The sequence below is a fragment of the Peromyscus eremicus genome, chromosome 11, assembly GCF_949786415.1.
Source record: "Peromyscus eremicus chromosome 11, PerEre_H2_v1, whole genome shotgun sequence".
Classification (NCBI taxonomy): Eukaryota; Metazoa; Chordata; class Mammalia; order Rodentia; family Cricetidae; genus Peromyscus; species Peromyscus eremicus.
Window position 1 is genome coordinate 75778667 of NC_081427.1, and position 22037 is coordinate 75800703.

At 38.7% G+C, this 22037-nt stretch overlaps 1 protein-coding gene across 6 annotated transcripts in view; it reads left to right on the forward strand.

Moving 5' to 3' along the window:
• The window catches only part of Cast (calpastatin), a 97089-nt gene that overhangs the window by 45008 nt on the left and 30044 nt on the right, over window positions 1–22037 (forward strand). For 4 of the 6 annotated variants that reach the window (XM_059276600.1, XM_059276599.1, XM_059276601.1 and 1 more), the window contains 13 exons: window positions 4830–4889; window positions 8370–8435; window positions 8995–9033; window positions 10644–10700; window positions 11180–11293; window positions 12815–12901; window positions 16159–16227; window positions 17413–17511; window positions 18841–18921; window positions 19515–19550; window positions 20155–20241; window positions 20372–20461; window positions 21363–21464. In XM_059276600.1, coding sequence (XP_059132583.1) covers window positions 4830–4889; window positions 8370–8435; window positions 8995–9033; window positions 10644–10700; window positions 11180–11293; window positions 12815–12901; window positions 16159–16227; window positions 17413–17511; window positions 18841–18921; window positions 19515–19550; window positions 20155–20241; window positions 20372–20461; window positions 21363–21464 — 987 coding nt within the window. The remainder of the gene's footprint in view (window positions 1–4829; window positions 4890–8369; window positions 8436–8994; window positions 9034–10643; window positions 10701–11179; window positions 11294–12814; window positions 12902–16158; window positions 16228–17412; window positions 17512–18840; window positions 18922–19514; window positions 19551–20154; window positions 20242–20371; window positions 20462–21362; window positions 21465–22037) is intronic. The other 2 variants (XM_059276602.1, XM_059276604.1) reach the window with 1 other exon arrangement.

Sequence of the window (22037 nt, forward strand, 5' to 3'; positions counted from 1 at the left end):
AGCCTGGCTGGCTCCAGCAGAGGTAGTGAGGATAACGGAAGACGTGAACATGCCTGAAAAGAAGCCAAGTGCCTCTGGCAGACAAACGTTAAGTTAGGTCTCTGTTCTGTAGCCAGAGAAGTAAAGAGCTGAGGGAATAATTTTTCTTTTAACTGGATTTAACGTCAACACAATGGATAAAAGATCATTACAGAAGTCCATCCCTTTATCAGACGCCCTACTCTCCCACCTTTTCCCATTTATCAGAATTTTCAAGGGCTCTCAGGGACAAAAATCTACTCTACCTTTACAAATGGTCTTCTCTTCTCATGAAGCCTCATAACAAGCTTGAGTTCGACCTGAACTTTATTTAAAAATCAAACATTTGTCATATCCTATGAGAAAATTCTTAACACTTCTGCTAAATCACCTAAGTTATGTGACAAACCTTGGTGATTATTTTGCCTCACTAGACTCAACTCCTCAAGGACGTGATTTTGTCTGTGTATTCTCAACTCCTGGAGCAGTGCTTTTTAAATAATGGCTCTTGAATGGGAGGATGGTGCATTATTTTTATCAGGGCATTTCTCTGATGCTTGTTACTCTGATTTTGCCTTAGCTCATATTATAAAGAATTAGTACTACTCTGGGTACTAGGAAATTTCCTTGGATATTTGGAAGGGCAAGTGTTGTTTCAGCTGCAATGTGGTCTGACACCCAGTGCTAGCTCCATGGAGGCATTTCAGTGTATGGGAATACTTGAAAACTGGCAGCCCCTTGACATTCCGAGGACCAATGGTGCTAAGCATTGCAGTACAGGGACACAGGTGGACTTGGCATTAGTATATGGCATAGCTGACATATACAGCTATGCATGCCTTATTTAAGGATGCATCTCCCTGGGTGTCTTAGTTTGAGTTTCTATTCCTGTGAAGAGATACCATCACCACAGCAACTCTTATAAAGGAAAACATTTAATTTGCTGGCTTACATTAGTCTGTTATCACAGTAGTGTACAAAGAGAAATGGTGCTGGAGAAGGAGCTGAGAGTTGTACAACTTGATCCCAGGCAGTAGAAGTGACTGTGTATGCAGCTTGAGCATATATGAGGCCTCATAATGACACACTTCCTCCAACAAGACCACACCTACTCCAACAAGGCCACAATTCCTAAGAGTGCTACTCCCCGTGGGCCAAGCATTCAAACACATGAGTCTGTGGGGGCCATACCTATTCAAACCATCACACTGGCCTTTTGCCTTTGTGGTTCCTCCTTGTCCTATGCCACCATATAATCTGTCATACCTTCAGAATCACCTGTCTCAGCAGTCCTCTGCTCTGGTTTCATGGTCGGAGTTTTCATGAGACTCTGATTTGCTGGAGTGATTGTTTAACTCTTGCCAACCATGAAAAGGTATTTCAGAGGCATATCTATCTATCTCACCACAGTATCCCCAGAACTTTACAGAGGTACACACATTTTTTCCACATAAAATGAAGGAACCAGTAAACTGTGGTGACCCCTGGACATGAGATTCCATTTTCTCATCTGTTTAAAGTCTATATGTTAGTCTTTAACAAGGTCATTCATTGCTAAGGTTCACATTCTTTAAAGATCTAGGAGTTAACTTTTCATAACTTTTTACTCATTATTTACATTCATGCTTGGCAACTCAAGTGGTACAAAATGAAAGCATATTCAGTCCTTTACATGAGATAATAAACATTAAACATTCTTTACCTTCACTTCTAGAATAAGAGCTGAACAAGATGCAATAACCCAGAGTTGAGCAGGTCAATAATGGGATAGCATCATTTCCCCTTGCCCCCAGTCCCCAGGAATCAGCATTTGTATTTCAGTTTTAGAAAACCTGACATGTCTTAATGTGAAACTTCCATGGAGGACTCCATGATGAGGACAGGTGGAGCCAATGCCTTAAGCTAAAATCCTGTTATGACCATACTTATTTGTAGCTGCTATATGGAGAGGTTTGATTATTCTTGGTGGGCCTTTGAGTGTCTCCATTATTGGACATGAGGCTCACTTTCAGGGATTATTAGTCAGGCAGGAATAACCAGAAGATATATGATTTTATAAACAGTTTAATAAATTATATGTTTAAAAATTAATATTTGATGGGCTGGAGAGATGGTTACATGGATAAGAGTACTTGGTACCCTTGCAGAGTATCCTGGTCCAATTCTAAGCACACCCATGGTGGTTCACAATTCCAGTACCAGGGATCATGATATTCTTTTCTGACTTCCACTGGACACTAGGCTTGCACATAGCAAATACTTACATGCAAGAAAATACTCATACAAATAAAATAAATAATAATAATATTAACATTTAAATAAATGTGTGTGTGTGTGTGTGTGTGTGTGTGTGTGTGTGTGTGTATGCTCATGCTGTTGAAAGACACACCTGATTGCTACCTAAGAGTGCTTAGAAATGAGTAAGTTCATATGACTTTGTTCAAAAAGTCAGTGTGCTAAAACTGTGGTCTTCTATCTGTAAGTTACCATAGTTCAACTATAGTGTTAGTTGATGTCTGTGGGAAAGTGATTTTGGTCATGGGCAACAGATAGTAACAGAGTCATACTAACATCCCCTTGAATGGGAATGTGAGTGGGAGAAGAGCAGTGACAGGCTTATGCTGCTCTTAATATAGCTTCTGAAGTGGCTCTGGGCCAGATATTGGAGACAGAGTGAGACCCACATTATAGACTTTTCAATCTTCCTGATAGTCACAACTAATTACTGACAGTGGATTGGTTAAGTAGACAGCTTTTTCCCAGATGGATCCCTGAGCTGGAAATCCTAATGAATTCAAATGTGAAAAGGTTTAAGTGAACCTGGATTGGTATTTGCCAACATGATAAATGCCTATTTTAATATTATCACAACGATACAAGCTAAGTAATGGAATAGTACTCAATACCATACTTGCATCCACATGCTCAGGTGTCACTCACTGCTTAGTTTATTCACTTGTAGGACTCCACCTCCCCCATGCATTCCAAAGGAGGACTATTTATTAAGTCTTGTGCTCTAAGGAGGAGTTGATATGAGACAGATATACAGCAACTTTCTCTCTATATCCATCTTCCATCTTCTTTTTCTTATATTGCGTTAAAAGGACAATTGCCATTCATGTTACATACTTGTTTCTTCTATTTTATAATATATAGAAGATAAATAGATAGATAGATAGATAGATAGATGAGAGTTGATAGATGGATAGATAGATAAGTTACTAATGGCTGTGATACAATATTTGAAAGAATTTACATAAAGAAAGCAGAGTTTATTTTAGCTTGTGGGTTCGGGGATACAGTCCATCCCTAACCATGCCATCCTAATGGCCCACTTCCTCCAGCTAGAGTCCATTTCTAAAAGTTCCATAGCTCTCAAAAAAGTACTAGTTGGGGACCAAGTATTCAAATATACGTGGAGCTTCCTTCACACTCAAATTATGTCCTGTTAGGAATAATGTGCTAGTAATTTTGTTAACATTATAATGTCGCAGAAATTTTACACAATTATTGCAAATATTTATAAAACCTGTGAAATAGATACTATGTCCCATTTTACATATCTGAAAAACTGAGGCTTAAAGTCACAGTGCTAGTAAATAACAGAGCAAGCTAGGATTTAAACAAAGTTTAAAAAGGGTTCTAACAAGTGTCAAAGTGCACATTCTTTTTAAAAATAGTATTGACAGTTATAACAAATTTACCAAACAGTAATGTATATAAACTTGCAAGGTAATTGTTATCTACTGAAGAAAAGTTGTGTGTGGGAAACTGAAGATCAGAAACACAGTAACTGGCTAATATTATGTAGCACATAACAGACTCTAAGTCTGAGCCCATTTGATCTGGTCACAGACTTTTATCCCATGTCCGGCAACACATATTGGGAGTTGTGTACATGTTGTGAACATGATACAATAAACTAGGCGAAACCAAGGTGGAAAGTTAGGGGCAGTGTAAAGAAAAGCTGAGGATAATTTTAAGTAGGTGTCTTAGTTAGGGTTTCTATTGATGTGACAAAACACTATGACGAAAAGCAAGTTGGGGTGGAAAGGGTTTATTAGGCTTACACTTCAGCATTGCTGTTCATCATTGAAGGAAGTCAGAACAGGAACTCAGAGTATGATCCCAGAAGCAGGAGCTGATGCAGAGGTTATTAATAGCAGCTGCTTACTGGCTTGCTTCCCATGGCTTGTTCAGCCCACCTTCTTATAGAACCTAGGACCAGCAGCCCAGGGATGGCTGCTGGGGGAGATCTTTATGTATGGTGTGAATATATGTTGTTCTCATTGGTTAATAAATAAGCTGCTTTGGCCAAGCAGCTTAGGTTCAGGTAGGAAATCCAAGGAGAGAGACAAGAAAGAGAAAGGTGGAGTCTGGAGAGATGCCAGCTTCCACTGAAGGAGAAGCAAGATGCCAACAGACCAGTAATGCCATGGCCATGTGGTAAAACATAGATTAATAGAAATGGGTAAATTTAAGATGAGAGAGCTAGCAAGGAAGAAGCCCACCATAGGTCATACAGTTTGTAAATAATATTAATCATTTGAGTGATTATTTTATAAGCGACTGCAGGACTGTAGGGCCAGGCAGGACCACAGGGCCTGAGAGGACCTGAGAAAACTCAGGTTGGCTGGGCCCTCCTCCATTGATCATTAAATGAGAAAATGCCTTACAGCTAGATCTTAAGGAGGCATTTCCTCAGCTGAGGCTCTTTTCTCTGATGACTCTATAGCTTGTGTCAAGGTGATACACAAACCAGCCAGTACAGGGGGGATTATGGCAAGTCTGACTTTTTGTTTCCTTTCTAGGTGCCAGCTTCATCTGCTGCAGTCAGCAAGTTTCCCGGTATGAGTACCACAGAAGCTAAGGTAAAGAACATTCAAGGGGAAGCCTGAGCAAATGCACTTTAAGTTGATTGTGAACAATATGCTTGTTGACAGATGGGTTCCTTAGCTTAGGAAGCTCACACTCTGGAAGTCAGCAGCTTCTTCCTGAGTTGGAATCTTGTGCAAATTTTCCTCTAAGAGATTTCTATTGTTTCAGAATCTTTCAAAAGTGTCACTGTTGGAGTTTTTTGCCTTTGATTACGTTTTTCAAGAGCAAGGAGATAATCTTTCTGAGTATATTCCTCTGGAACTGAATGAATAGGGATTCCCTCTTTTTGGTAACAGTTGTAATATTTTGGTAGACATTTAGAATAGAAAAAGCTTATACTAAGTGACCACAGAAGCAAAAGAACAGGATACTGATGGTTTGAGATGCTTTCTGATATGTGGGTCATGGAGGAGAGTATTGTCTCTATGAAAAACTCCTTAGAGCTCTCTTAGGTATTTATTTTTATATTTATTCCTTGGAATTTCAGAAGAATAAAAGAAGTATAGTTGCTGCATAGGGTGAATCCAGTTCTGACAGATGACTGAAGGTGCCTTAGTGTCTCCACCTTAGTTACTGTGACTCAAGCTGTTTCTTAGAACTATTTAATGGTAGAAATTAAAAAGGAGGCATTTGCAAAGTGTTCTCAACTTGTTTGTTTGTGTATTCCCATATTTGACTGCATTAAGAACTCCCAGTTCCATTATTATCAAATTGCTCTATCTACAGCTTCCAGCTTACGTTTGCTGTCTGTGTCCCCTGTCACTATGCTGCCTCAGCAGTCTGTCTCCTTTTCCAGGGGATGTAGCAGCAGAAGTTACTACCAGGGATCCTCTTGCCTTATCTTGAATTAGAACCGTGCAAATATCTGAGAGTGTCCATTTACCTAAGTTTTATAAAGTTTAGCTTTAAATTTTGTATTTTCCTGACTGTTTTATTTAGTATTTGATATTGGTATTTATTTAGTATTTTATATTGATTTCCTAATCATATTAAAATATTAACTATACTATCAGTAACTAATTAGTTGTCATTTGTTCAATTATTTTTAAAAATCATTTATACAAATATGCATACATATATTTGTAGTGTTGGGGATTGAACAAAAGACCTTGAAGCTTCATGTATGCAAGCAACTACATAGTATACTTTTGAGGGATGTCCCTAGCTGCTTCAATCTATCTTAATCTTAAAAGACTAAAGAAGAAGCATATACAAAACAAAATGCAAAATGAAACCCCATTAGATTTGTCATCAGAGGCTAGGAAAGACAGATATATGAGCTGTTTCTATTGTTTTGGTTCATGTAGCCACTGCTCAGGTGGGATCACATGTTGCAGCCTGAGGGCTAGTGCTTATTTCCAGGTCCCATGGTTTCCAGAGCATGTATCAGCAATCCTCGTGCATCACAAGTCATCAATCATGCTTATTCCTGGCAGTCAAAACAAACAAAACCTTGGAAGAAGGAAGGAACATAGGAGAGGAAAAGAGGGCTTGGGACAAAGAATGAGACCCATGTGATGAAGTATTACCATTGACTGGTTTAAACTAGTTTTGTTCTCTATTTTCTTTCCTTGGTGTATTTCAGTCACACAGCTCTCAATCATCAAATCTTCACTGCTTCTGCTGTTTCTCATGATTATGCAGTGATGATTGTAGTAGCCTCTTATTGGAGATGTCTGGATCTTGAGTTTTATAGGTTCATGTCTGCAAATACTTTGAGCTTTTAATGAAAATATGCTAATTCAGGGATATAGTAATTACAAATCCTTGTCTTGTTTACATTTTTCAAGTAGGCCAGACTATATATGAAGAAGATTGTGTGTCTAGACTTGTGTTCTGTATTTCTTGCCCTGGAATGTTAGATTGGTTTTCATACCATTGATTGTAGGATGAAAGGTCAGATAAGTTGTAGTCATGATGAAATTCCTGACAATCTGTGCTTCATGGACATTGGAGCCAGACAGCACATCAGAGAATGTTGTTTCTTTACCAGTATGGTACTGCACAGTCCCTCTTTGCTTCAGTTCCCTTATCTGAACAATGTGAAGAAAAAGGATAATAGCACCCATTTCAGAGGACTGCATAAGGAAACAAATGGTGAACAGTGCCTGTCCCCAAGCCAATGCCCACTGTGAGTGAACTGCTGGCCATGAAGAGAGACCATGAAGCCCTGTGACTAAATACACAACTCCAGCTCCATCACTCACTCCTTTTGGGCACTTATTTGTTTTAGATCTTGAATTATTTACTGAAAAGAGGTATGATAATAATATTGTCTCTGTGAGTCATGGCCCATAACAATTGAGTGGTGAGTTGAACTTAGGAAAACTCCTGGTAACTGTGATCTGATGGGTAGGCCCTAATGTATTATTTGTCCCATTAGGATTAACTTTGGCACCATTACTACCAAAAATCATTGTTGTGATTATTGATTTAAATGTACATTATATTAAAAGTTTTCTAAGTCTGAATACACAGTGTTAATTGTAGTTTAAAGGTTTCCCAAGCAATATCTTGATTACCAAATTGTGAATTTGAAGCTTTTAATAAATTTTAATTATGATAATGCTAGCCTTTGTAAATTATTTAATAAATTACATTTGTGCAAACTAACATTCACAGAGGAATGCAAACAAAAATTCATCAGCAAAGACACAGTGTGAAAGAACCCCAAATTTCTTCAGAAACATTTAATAATAAACTTATTTTCCCCCCAAACAATAGGAATACTGGTGTAACTAGGAGGCATTTCATGAAGATGACTGTACCTTCACCAACAAAGCATCAGACATGATAAATTAAAACAGTATTTTACTTAGCTTCTTCAAATAATACAATTTAAATTGAAGTTTTGTGGACATCTTCAAGCAGCCAAAAGGGAAAAGGCTACGGGAGACATTGGGACTGATTTGTGGTCACTGCCTTGGAATGTCTATAAAAAGGAATCAAGTTCTGATTTCTACCTTGCCTCCATCAGTGTTGGTTGTATGCATTTATGGACAGGTCACCTTTAGCTGGTTAAAAGTCTGTAAAATATTGCACCAAGAAGCCCTTTAGAAGCATGCTTAGAACTTTAGAATACAGTTCTACACTCAGGAATATAACACATAATTTACCAATTTGTTTTTAAAACTATGGATGGAATTTCATAAAGCTGATAATGACACTTGTGGCTTTTTTTTTTTTGGTCATAGTCAAACATGGGAAATACAGATAGAAATATAATAGTTTACACAAAGATGTAACTGTAAAAATTAATTTTATAGATGAAATCCTCATGAAAAAACATATACAACCTGAAAGACTTGCTTGGTACCAGGTGTTTATGTGCCTAAATCCCGTAAGATTTAGATATGTATTTGTGGAGGAGATATGTTAGGCTAGAAGAATGGATCTTGAATGAACATTTTGGCCCATTATGTAGATTGTCAGATACAAATAAAATCACTCTTGGGGATATGCTCTTCTATTAGGCCATTCCAGAATGCAAACAAATGGAAGGACCTCATCTGCCTGACAAGAAAAGGCACAGAAAACAGGTGATGTGGTTCACTTGTGCCTGGCAGTTCTGTTTACTAGTCACTTCATCCTCTCAGCACACACTGTAATTCCAGTCCACAGTCATCTGTAACAGCATGACTCCATCACAGGCTTCCTCTAGGCTTAACCATTAAGCACATGCTGGTACTAAAAATAACTGCTCTGCTCTCTGTGCCTCGGGGCTGCCACCACCCTACTCTTTAATACTTTGAACCCAATCTATGGTAAGGATTTCAATGATAAAAAAAAAATTACATTAGTAACTTGGAAGGACAGCCCTTGGATTTGAAGGAGGAAGACTTACGTTTTATGTTGCTTCCGTGTTTACTACAATGTTATTAGTAAAACTCTTTGTATATCCTTCATACACACAACAAGAAATAAAGTGTTATTTGCCTTATGACTAGTAATAGCTGAAGTGAGTGATCAACTTAAGTCATAAATTTTATATTGATAATAATAGCAAAATTACTTAGTTGAAGAAAACTTATTACAATCTTAGTAAAGTATCTCCATTGTTATTTTTTAACTTCTCTTTTCTTTTTTTATTTAATTTAGGCTGTGAAAACAGAGTCTGAGAAGTCACAATCAAGTAAGGTAAGTAATTTAAGTCTGTGAGTGAATTTTTCTGACCCTTTTTTAATAACAATGAATTAGTAGTTTCCTATATGTGTAAAGGGATTTGTCAGCTAATTTAAATAACTTTGACTATTCTGTTGAATATAAATTTTTGGAATGCATATAAAATATTTACAACATTAAATGCATACATTGTTAAAAAGATATATAATATTTTATAAACTAAAGTATTTCACAAGTTATTTTATTCAAATCTAGATCTTAATGAATATTTTTAAAGAAAGAAACAAAGGAGGAAAGGTCAAGCAGAGGAGATGACCTTGGAGATAAAGGTGCTGGCTATGTAAGCCTGAGCACCTGAATTCAACCCCCAGAACCCACAGCAGAAGGAGAAAACCAATTCCTGAAAGTTGCCTTTTAACTTCTACCACTCTACCATGACACATGTGTGTACAAGCATACATATGCACACAGAAAAAGTACTCACACACATATACATGCATATTCATACACCTATACACATATACACATGCTTACACATATGCACTCACACACTCATACACACACATGTACACACACACAACATACTCACCCAGGCACATATGCATGTACACACATGTACACTCACATGCACACACACACTAATATTTTAAAAGGATAAAGGACAGTGCAAGTTAGAGGTACCTTCAAACACTAGGAGCAGTGTGCTGAACCTGCCCTACATCTTTTGATGACAGAGAGTGAATTAATCTTGACAGTCTTCTCTGGGATTGTGGAGATGTTATGAGTCACTCAAGCCCTTTCCCCTGGGAACAACTATTCTTGCCTCCCTGGCTGTCCATTCTGAAAGTCATTCTGCCTCCATAGAAAGGTGATTCCAGAGTGCCAGCAGCAGCACATCTTTGTCTTCAGTGTGGTGCTGCACTTCACTCTTTCAACTGTGTAAGCAAATACTTAGATAAGACCACAGGGTTTTCTGTAGGGCAGAGACCTGAGTGGAACATGGAAGCAGAGACACATAGATAGGGCCATGGGGTGAAAGGTAAGGCTTATCTGATTCTGTAAAGGGACTGTCTGTCAGTGGGCCCTGCCCACTGAAGCCTTTGCATAGTGGATTCTAGAGGGAAGAATTTAGCAACTAGGTGAAAATTGTCTTCTGTTCCATAGTTCAATGCTTGTGGTTTATCTACCAAATGTCAAGAGAATTGGACTTTTGGGGATGTGACCATATTTCATCTCCTATGGACAGAGAATTTTCCAAATGATTTCCATAGGGGGCAGAGAGCACATCACTGCTCAGCAAACTTAATGCTCACCTTAATCTTTTGATGCCTTTGTAGATAGTCTGACAACTACTGATCTGTTTTAAGGAATATGCAAAGCAGCCCAGAGTTTAGAGAAATGTGTGTCTTTGGTGACATCTTTCTACAGGAAAGACTCAGTTTTCCTTTTTCTGATAATTGCCATCAATGGAGACTGTTGGCAGGTCACTGGTGATACTGTGTATGCCTGGAGCTTCTCCTGAGGACAGAGTGGTTTAGTCTGAATTGTGTTCGTGGGCCAATGTAATTATAAAAATAGTAGATTCCAATACATTAATTCAGCTTTTACTTCTTTGAAATTAACAGCCATCTGTGGTTCATGAGAAAAAGTCCCAAGAAAGAAAGCCAAAGGAAGGCTCAGAGGTAAGCATTTTTCACTAGGACTTGACCCTGTGTAGGTAGCAGTTTCTGTTGTGAGACTGACTTGTTTACTCAGCTGACCCAGCGCCATTGTGTGGCAATAGCAGTGTTCATTGATCCCCCCTCCCCCCCAAGATAATGTTTTTTCTCTGTGTATCCTTGACTGTACTGCAACTAGCTCTATAAACCAGGCTGGCCTTGAACTCATAGAGATCTGCTTGCCTCCCAAGTGCTAGGATTAAAGGTGTGTGTTACCATGGCCTGGCATGTTCAGTGATTCTTAATGATAGTTTTGGGAGGAATTGCAATATTTCAGATTTTGTACGTAAAGTACAATGGCATTTATTTCACACTGATTGATATTTGTTCAGTTCACAACTGCAAAAAGCACAACTGTTATATACAGCCCTTATTCTATAAAGAAAAATATTTGAGCTGTTTTAAACCACCATCATGTTAATAATATATGTGTGTGCTTTCAGCCCCAAAACCTTCCCAAGCATGCATCAGATACAGGAAGTAAGCATGCTCATAAAGAAAAAGCAGTTTCCAGATCAAATGAGAAGATGGTGTCAGAAAAATCAGCAGAACCGAAGGTGAGCTTGATAAATATGAAGCAACTAATATCAGTGTACTATTAGGATATGGCTCCTATTGGCCCAAGGTTGAATCTGTGGGGTTGCACTGGATGCGTTTGGTATTGTAATGATTTGATACTGTTGCTGCACTGGTTTTGCAAGAGGCATTGAAGGAATGTGGAATTATGGAGGGTCTGAGTAAGGCCAGCAAATAGATTTAGGGAAACGTACTGTCCAACCTTCTCATGCTGCTCATGGTGACCAGTCATGACAACAAGGTAGCAGACTCTTGTGTCTCCCAAGCAGAAAGGTTTGAAATGAGGCTGCCTCCTAGTCCCCTCTAAACATGGGTCAGAGAACTATTGCCTTACATTCTCGTTCATATTTGCCCTGTCTCTTCTTTTTTGTTTCTCTGTGTGTTTGGGTGTCTCTGTGTCTTTCTGTGTCCATCTCTCTGTCCGTCTCTCTCTCTCTCTCACTCTTTCTCCTTTCCCTTTCCAGTCTCTCTCTCTCTCTCTCTGTGTGTGTGTGTGTGTGTGTGTGTGTGTGTGTGTGTGTGTTACTCCATCTATGCTTGAATCCATGGGCTCAGATAATTTTCCTGCCTCAACCTGGGACTGCGGCATGACTGACTCCCTCTGCTTTTACACAGAAGTCCTGATGCATTTGTAGGATCTTTTGGAAGACATGAACTCATGAAACCTAAACTCAGAAATCTATTCTGTAATTATACAGTTAAAGGCACTTTACTCTTAGAAGAAGAAATATCTATGAGGTGTTTCTCATTCAGAACATTTGAAGATAGAAACTAGGCCCACTTTACAATGCGTTTTATATCAGAGTTCACAAATACGTGACTCGGGAGTTAAATACAACTCCTTGTTTGTTTGGTTAAAAATGTTGAAAATTATCTTTAACGGTCTCAAAATTATTTTTAATTAGGTGCTAGCAAAAGATGTCAGGACATTTCACATAAAATCCCACTTTACAGCTTCTCTTAAAAGTCAGACTAGCTGGGCGGTGGTGGTGCACGCCTTTAATCCCAGCACTTGGGAGGCAGAGCCAGGCGGATCTCTGTGAGTTTGAGGCCAGCCTGGTCTCCAAAGTGAGTTCCAGGAAAGGCGCAAAGCTACACAGAGAAACCCTGTCTCAAAAAACCAAAAAAAAAAAAAAAAAAAAAAAAGTCAGACTATCTGGAGAACTGGGTTCACATGACATCCATGACATCAGTTGATGACATCAGTTGACAGGGCAACCACAACTCCTTTGTGGGATCCAGTTTACCACAGCACATTGACTCTTTGGCCATGTGCAATGGTGTTTTCACATCTGTGTAACCTGAATGGACTCTGCAGGCTCTTGAGCCCAGCCCTATGTTGTGCCCAACATTGCACCATATGCAGAAGAAGCTAGTAAACTCTCTCGACAGTGATTCCATGAAAGCAAACTGCCAGGTGTTGGTGACATCTGAAACTCATGATCTTGGTCATAGTCAAAGGTACTTATTTAGTCCTGTCACTCTTCTATCTTTGCTCTCAGACAAAATCACAAGATGCTCCTGCTGCTGGAGGGGGTGTGGTTGCTGGTGTGACTGTGGCTGCAGCATCAGACAAGGCGGATGACAAGGTGAGCATACATGCAGATGTAACATGATCCTCTCTGCTTATCAGACTTGTTCTAAGAAGCACACAACAGACAACCTGACATTCAGAAATAATGGGCACTGTGTATGAATTTTTGTGAAGAAGATTATATGTTTTGGGAATTTAAAGAGAGAAAAATACTAAAATACTTTTGAAATGTGTATATCCATTAAATTCTTATTGGGCACCTGGCATACAAAGCCTGATATCAATACTAAAAGAATTAAAATGTGAGTTGGTTCAGGCCCTGCCTTCCAGACTCAAAGGTATAAAATCAAGGACATAAAACATTCACAAGTGCTTAAGTAGACATTACACTCAGCTTTGAATGTTTGCATCAGCAGCCTTAACACTAAGTCAGAGGCACAGCAGAGGCATGAGTTGATAGCTTGCCAAGCCCTCTTAGCACGATTATAGATGTCCTGGCCAGTCCAGGAAGCCTGCCTTAGAGCCTTGGAGGAGCTTCAGATGCCAGTCTGGAAGTGTGCAGAAAGTCACAGACAAAGGTAAAAAGTGTGACACATACCCTGAAACATCTTGCTTTCTTGGATCTTGGGATACCAGGCACATTATTTTAACCAAACTCATAAAAACTTTTAAGTAGAAACACTCACATATGGGTTTTTGCAATAAATTATTTGTATATTCCCTCAGGACCCCACCATCCCTTGGAACAGTCTTGTTACTGTGGGTGTACTTAAATGATCTAATTTGAAAATGAGTAGATTTAAGGTCAAGGACTAGATATGTTACAACAAATTCTTTTAAATGTATTCAAAATTTGAGATTTTATTCTAGGTATAAACTAGCCCAAGTTATCGGTAAAAGCTAAATGATCCTACTAAGAAAAGTTTGCATGGAATTCTGTTATGCATTGGCTTGATTCTGGTCCTTTCCATAAGTTATTTTATTTGACTTTACTACTGATTCCCCAACTCAGTAGTATTAATTAGATCTGTCCTATTTTAGTATGTGGCATTTCATAATTGACCTTAGAATGTGCTAGCTGCAGGCTAGCCCATCTAGTGTCAAAGTAGGTGGAACTTTAACTCAGGACAGAGTAGGAGAGACACTTTGTGAGAAAAGAGTGGATTTCATATGACTTGGGGAATCCACAGGACTTTGAGAGGGTATAGACCTTTGCGGTAGGCATGGAAGGACAGCCAGGATTCCTCCAGGCTTGCAAAGACTTCAAAGTGTTGAAAATTTTCAGATGAGTTCTGGGCACAAGCACATTCCAGTGTCATAAAGCAAAGAGTCCAGGGGTGGCAGGAAGACCAGAAAGACAGGTTAAGGCTGCTGGAGAGAATGCTGTAGAGCTTGTGGGTAGTGACAGGGAGGTGAAGGTTGCTTGGGGCCTGTCTCAGTGGTGCTGGTGAGTAATTATATAGTGGGGCTTAGAGCTAGAATAGAAGGGGGGAGCTAGTCAAAGTTATTACAGAGGTGAAACCTTCAGATTTAGGAGGGAGTTGGCCAAAGAGGGCAGAGGTAAAGTAAAATGTACAATGTTTTGGGGCTTCAGAATCTGGCATGAGTAGGCTGATAACACTGAAGTAAGATAAGACAGGTGCCATAGCACAAGACTTTTGGAAGTTCTCACTATGTGGTCCAAGCACAGGGTCAACACTGAGAGCAAGTGCTTCCTTATGAGTGGGATGAGTGGAGTGGGGGCCTTGTAGCACTGTCCCTGAGCCTCTGGTTACCTTTCAAAAATCAACAGAAGCTCGTAGAATTCATGTGGGGAAAGGGTGCCTACTTCAGGCTGGACTGGATTGAAGTATATGACAGGCCTAAGGAAAGATATGTAACAAAGTAATTAAAGTATTGTTCGGTGCACAGAAGAAGAGAAGAAGTAGAATGGAAGAGGGAGAAAGAGGAGGTAAGGGAGATAATGGAGAGAAAGGAAAAGATTGAGACAGGAAGAAGGAAGAGGAAGGTGTGTGAGTGTGTCTACACAAGGTGGTAACTGACTCCCAAAAGGGGGTTCTGACTTCTACCTTTTTTTCAACACTAAAAGCATAGCAGTTGATTATTTAGTATTTAACTGTATAGCAAGTACTTGCATTGTGCTTTCCAAGTATCAAACACTAGTTATCATTAACATAATCCTCACAACCCCTAGTTAGGTAGCATCGTTGTCCTCATATCACTATGAAACCAAGGGACAGGGGAAGTGACTGGGAAGTCTCAAACAGCCATGCACATCACTGCTGGTGTACAAATGCAGGCAGCCTGGGATCTGCTTACCAAATATGATGCTTCCAAATGATACATGGCTCTGGATGACCATAAATTAATAAAATAGCCTCACCAATTTAATAAGCTCCTGCCAAGAGCTTAGTCCCTTGCCCTAGAAAATTTGGAATAGACCACCATATTGAGTCGGGAACATACAGAATATGTGCTATTGGAAACAAAGCAGAAGAGATGCCCAAGGTGACAGGGCAAGAGCACAAACACAGAATCAGAATGTTCCTTTGCTGTGGCAGGTGTGAGAGGTGAGAGCTGACACAGTGATGTTCCTCAGAGATACTTGATGTCTCAACAGAGGCAGGAAGGTTGTAAGAAAGTTACTGTCTTTGAGAGGAACCACAATAATTAATGGTGAGAGAGGAAAATTACGAAAAGAACAATGATATACTAAGGCAAGACACACAGTGGTCTTGATGAGTGGAAGTAAAGACCCAGGGAACAGTGGCTGCAAGTAGCAGCTTCAGAAAGAACTAGTAGGGTTGCAAGGCCCAGGACAAGTATGGTGAACTAAGGGCCAGGCAGGCCTGGTGCAGACCATGGCTTTGTTCTTGCTCTGCCTCATCTCCTCCACCTTCCTTCTTCTTTTCCCTCTCTCAATCTTTCCCTCCCTGTCCTCCTCTGCCTTGCTTCTCTCCTTTTCTTCTCCCTCCTCTTCCACCTCCGTCTCTTTCATATACCAAACAATATTCTTATTGCCTTTCTATCTGTCTTTCCTTAGACTTGTCATGTGCTTAAATTAGTCTATCACAAATCAGATACATCCAATTTTGTCCATGAACCTGATCTCTCCAAGCCCCTCTCTCTCATCATTAAATAGGCTTAATGTTTGTGATAGTTCTAAACATGTAACATTACTATCCAGAGCAGATCAGGGGACTAAGTACATGACCGAGGCTATTATATTTGAATAATTCATCTTCATTGTATCATAGTGCTGTTTCATAAAGGTATATGAAAGTTTTTAAAGTCCTTCTAAATCCCCACTAGAAAAAAGAAAAGAAGTCATTAACGCCAGCTTCACCATTGGAGTCCAAACTAAGCAAGCCATCTGGCAAGGTATGGAAATCACATGCCAGTTCATCATCACACGTTTGTCCTCTGCTGCTTGTCTCAGCCTGATTTCTTGTGGTTTTAAAGGAAAAATTTAATGACTTAGAGTTTAAAGAAATTATGACTGAATTGAAAGTGCAACCTTCACACTTTATACCAATTCACGGTACAAGCCTCTGTTTTGAAACTCTAGTTCCAGGACACAGAGATTATTAACAGTTTCTAGTCTATAAATATGTGTTCTTTAGCAACACATATAGCTGATTGAGACTTGGAAAGTGACTCTTTCTGTCACTTGGTTTTAGAGTGAGAACATCTTGGGGGTTGTCTTAAGTATTCTGTATTGCCTCTCTATTGGTAAAGAATATATGGTACTTCTTTGAAATCTATCCCCTTTCCCCCAAGAAACCACAACAATAATTTAAAAAGGAAAAATAGTCTAAAGCTAATGGGCCCTAATTTCTATTGCATATATCAATAATGATGAGTCCTAAAACCATCATGGGAATGTGCTCATCTTCAGTGATACTTTTAGATTTGAGGTCTGTAGTGAGGGTCTTTCCATTTTCAGGTGCCTGTTCATATTGAGTCATCCATAACTACAAAACAGGGTGGCAGAAGCCTCTCATTAATATATTGAGTTCATGTTGACAGTCTAAACTGTCAGTTCATATGTCTTTACCATTGATCTCACATGATTTCTCTTCAGAGCTATCTTTGGGCAAGCAAGTGATAAACAACAATGCTCATAAAGAAAGGGAAAAATACAGGAAAATTCATTTTTAAAAATAGATTTTATTTGGAAGAGGGGCTATCTACAGATTTTGTAGTATGAAACTTGGAAGTTGGGGGACTGAAAAGCAACAAGTGCCACATGGCTAATCCTTGCATTTTTTTTCTTTTTCCATTTTAATTGTCAGTACCTTGGCTTGATAGCCATTGTGAACTAATAAATTTGTTGCTGTAGTTAATGACTTGGTACATTTTGAAATGGTTATTCTTTCCTTAATGTGGCTTTTTATCTTTCCAACTCAGAATCTAGACTCTGCATCTTCATAATAAAAATGGACTGAATTTTAACTATTTTTGTGCTTGGAAAAATTACAGTATTTGGTACATGTTTTGTAGTTAAAAATCAAGGATAATATATCTACCAAATAACATTTACATATCTTTCTCTTTCATTTCCAGTCAGGCATGGATGTTGCTTTAGATGACCTGATAGACACTTTAGGGGAACCTGAAGAAACTAACAAAGATGATCCACGATACACTGGACCAATAGTTTTGGTATGTGATTGGAAGCCAGTAAGAATTCATCCTCAATGAATAGGAAAGCAAGTAAAGCCATGACTGTTAAGCACAGGAGGCAATCTCATGTTCTGTTGATTATGTAGAAACAGGATGGTATCAGCATTGATAATAGAAACCAAAACTTAGTGGTAAAGGTGGAAAGAGTCTGCCTTGTGACAGCTACACAATTGCATTGATTCAGAAAATATTTGATGGTGCTAAAGCACTTACTGGAACAACTGACTAGGCCAGAAAGTCTTGTTTTTTGTCCTTTAGATGTGATGTAGTGGACTTGAACTTATTTTGAGTTTTATATCCTTATGATCTTTTAAGTTAATCTATTCTTATTTTCCAAAAAGTAATGTAATTTTGTTTCCTGGTATTAAAAATATAGACTAGATGAAAACATTGTCAATAGATACCATTAAACATTAGTTTCTAAAGTTTACAATAAATAGAAAAACAGAGAAAAAGACAACTGAGTAGAGAATTAAGAAAAAGTTGTTTGGACAATGAACAAATAACATGAAGGTCTACCAGGGAATTAGGAAAATGACATAAAGCCACATGGTGTGGTGCCACTTGTGTGACCAGACTACCAGAAGTTTAAAAGTTTGACAACTCAGCTAAGGCACTAGGTACTAAAGATAAGTGTCCCTTTCAGTTACAGATCCCTTCCAGAGAGAGAGCCTGGAAGTGTTACTAGTGTGTACAGAGAAGGATAACTGGCAGAACATTTGGAAACAATGTGGTTAACAATATAGGAAGCTACTCAGTGCTTCCTTTTTCTAAAGGGAAAATGGCTTCCTCATGCATTTGTATAATATAAAGCCATAATTTTGGGTAAAATAAACCAGAGCAACAAAATGATACTATTTATATAACATTTGAAAACATGCAAAGTTATTATGTATAATGTTTATGAATTCCTACATGCAGAATATTTTTAAAATATGCTCCAGTTTAGTTTCTAAAAAATGATAAAAATTACATGTATCATGGTATTAGAAATAAACCATATTTTCAAAAGTAACAAAGTATTTACTTCTAAAGTTTATAAAGAATAAAAAACACAGAGAAAAAGATAATTCAATAGAAAATGATGGAAATGATAAACTTAAAGTGCAGGGTTCTATCTATAAAGCTAGTTAAATAATTGTTAGCATACCATTAGAACTTAAGGGTTATGTTCAGTTGTAGCTTCTTAATGATTTATTTTCATCTCAATAGTTACAGAAAATTAGTACTAGAATAGTACTTTGGTTTCACATATCATTCTCAGCATATTAATCGCATAATATGTCTTTATGTGTGATTTAATTCCAGGACCCAATGGATTCTACCTACATTGAGGCACTGGGTATAAAAGAAGGGACTATTCCTCCAGAGTACAGAGAACTTCTGGCTGTAAGTTATCTTTCACTTTTATTTCACCATTTATTTCTTGGAAGATAATTTCATATCAATATCAAAATTTAGAAAATTGAATGGGGCATATACAGTTGTTATTATTGAAAAGTACCCTCTGTGTGTTAACCTTTTGGAACCTGACAAGGTACCACAGACTGGATAGCTTAACCAAGAGATTTCTCTGTTATTTGTAGAGGCTGGAAGTCACACTTAGGGTCTGGGAACAACTGGCTCCTTCTAAGAACTCTGAGAGGTAGCTCTCTTCTAGGCCTGCTTGCTAGGCTTATAGATGGCTGTTTTCTCCATGAGTCCTTTCACATTACCTTCCCTCTGTGTTTCTCTGGGCCCCTATTTGCTCTCTTCATAGGGACATTAATATCACTTGATAAGGATTCCCACTAATGACCTAGCTTCACTGGATTTCTTATATAGAGATCCTATATCCGCATAAGGTACTATTCTGAGGTTCTTCGGAACTTCATCATATGAGTGAGAGAGCACACAATTTAGTTCATCATAGACTGAGAATACATTTTTATCAATCAGAAGAATTAATTTTGACTTCTCAACTTCTTTCATTTTTGTTTCAGAAAAAGGAAGGGATCACAGGACCTCCTTCAGATTCTGTGAGTTTGTGTACATGTCTTCTAAGGTCTATGTCACCATTTTGGGGGCCATAGAACTACCCCACCTATAATCCCAGTCACTCAGGAGGCTGAGCTCATGGCCAGCCTGGGTAAATTATACTCTGTCTCAAAATTAAAAGTAAAATGGGGTTATAGCTCAGTGGCAGAGTACTTGCATTGTGTGCACGAGGGCCTGGATTCACAATGAAAAAGCCCTGTCAATTCTGTATCTGAAGGTGATGACCACGGTAATCTCTCATTCAGATGTTTCTTTCTGTTCCTAGAAAGATGGTGGACATGGGGCTGTTTCACTGTTCCTTGTCTATATATATGTATGGAGGTGGAGATGATGGGGTCAAGAAGATAGAAAGATATAGTAAATGCTAAAAATTATTAGTAGTATGAGCACATGTAACCACATGTAACTACATTAGAAGGAGGGAAAAGGAGGAGGCGCACCCACTGCCTTCCAAACAAGGCTTCCTTCTGAGTTATTTCATTAACATTTCTCATTTGATATCTAAAGAATGCAAAGAATATTTCTTTTCTGGACTCCTAATCTCTAGTTTGGCTCTTAGGAGTTACTCTGTGCTCTTTTCTCTAGAAACCCATGGGACCTGATGATGCTATAGATGCCTTGTCATCTGACTTCACCTGTAGTTCTCCGCCTGGGAAGCAAACTAAGAAAGAGGTGTTGTTTTTAGTCCTATTAAAGAGAACTTTGCTAGAAAGTATCTTGGGTATAAAAATAATGTTTTAGTTCTGTTTGTCACAATTGGATTTCCATCACCTGTAAAAATCTTTTGAATTTTCTTTTTCAGAAATCTACAGGGGACGTTTTCAAAGCTCAGGCTGCTGGAGTGACCAGAAGTCCTTTTCCTCCCCAGGAGAAAAAAAGGAAGGTGGAAGAGGTACTTACTTCCTTAAATAGCCAAGGGCCTATATGACAACAGTTACTTACCTGATTTTTGCTTATTTATGAATAATTTTAAAGCACAGTCTTTACTGTTGTCATACAAGACCATCTTATGTTGTAACACAGAGAAACTGCTCTTGAAATATGAAATCTTAGGCTTGAGTTCCTAAAGGGAGCTTTGTGGATCATTATAGGAATGCCAGCACAGCTGTTTCTGCTGCCTCAGCAACAAGCTGATTCTGTCTTCAAAGTTGATCCTGCAGCTCCAGGCTAGATGTGGGCAGGTGCGCCCTGTGTGAATGGTGCTGATAATGCTAAGGACCACTTCTATCAGGGCTGCCCCTGCTTCTGCCCTGCTGGAGGGAATAGTTTATTTTTATCTCAATGGCTGAGAGAGCTGTGGGGAGCACCACACCCTGACAGTGGAAGTTCTCATAGCCCCGAAATTGTATCTTCAGAGGTCACTTCAGCTTTCTCACTTGATTGAGCTTAGCTGTTTTGCTGAAGAGCCAAGCTTTCAGAAGACATTTTACAAGAAAAACAGGGTCATTCAAGTTTACTTGCTGGCAGCTTTTTTGATAAGAGTCTTTTGTAATATCATTTCTATTATAATCATATATCTTACTTGCAAAGTAAGTGTTGAAGTGTGCCCTATAGCTGTTGCTATAATAAGAGGTCTGGTGTCTTAGACCAAGTTTTCATTCATAGGTAAGTCCTTTTTTCTTCTTGTTTTAATTTTCCTTCATATAGTAATTTCTCAATCCACAATTTACCTTTTGTGAATTTAAAATATATATTTCACAAATAAGAAAATTGATTATGTGGATTATCTAAGCTCTAAACTTTGAAGAGTTTTTTGTTTTGTTTTTATGCACAGACTTTTTCCCTTTTAACAGGATGTCATGAGTGATCAAGCCCTGCAGGCTCTGTCAGATTCACTGGGCACCCGGCAGCCAGACCCTGAGAGCCATCTTAGCCAAGCTGAACAAGTCAAAGAGGTACTGGCCTTGTAATTCATATGCAAAGCTGAGCACTGGCACATGACTAGAATTCTTTTACATTGTTAGAATTACTCTTCATTTTCTCATTTTCAGAGTCTGGTAAATGTAGATATTTATTGCTGGGGAGTGAGCAACCAAGGCAGATGGTTAAGTGTTTGTGTAAAACATTTACTGTGTCAATATTTGAAAAGTGGGGGTGTGGCTCAGTGGTTGGGTACTGGGCTTGGTCTGTGCAAGGACCTGGGGTGGAATCCAGCACTTCAAGAATGCAAAACCTTTTGGTCCAGTATGTTAGCATATATTGTGATCCCAGAACTTAGGAGGCTGAGGCAGAAGGATTGTGAACACTTTTTAGAACAGCCTAGGCTGTGTAGTGAGACCCTGTCTAGAAAGAAAGGGAGATGGGGGGTGGGCAGGGAGAAAAAGAAACAATAATCTGCTTTGCCAAAGCATGATAACAGTAGTAGTCTGGTGAGAACCTGTAAAGTTAGCTTTTGCTGAGAATTGTGAATTTGTATTTTCCAAAGAGTGCTTATGGAGGGAGATGATCAGGGAGAATGCGATGAGCCT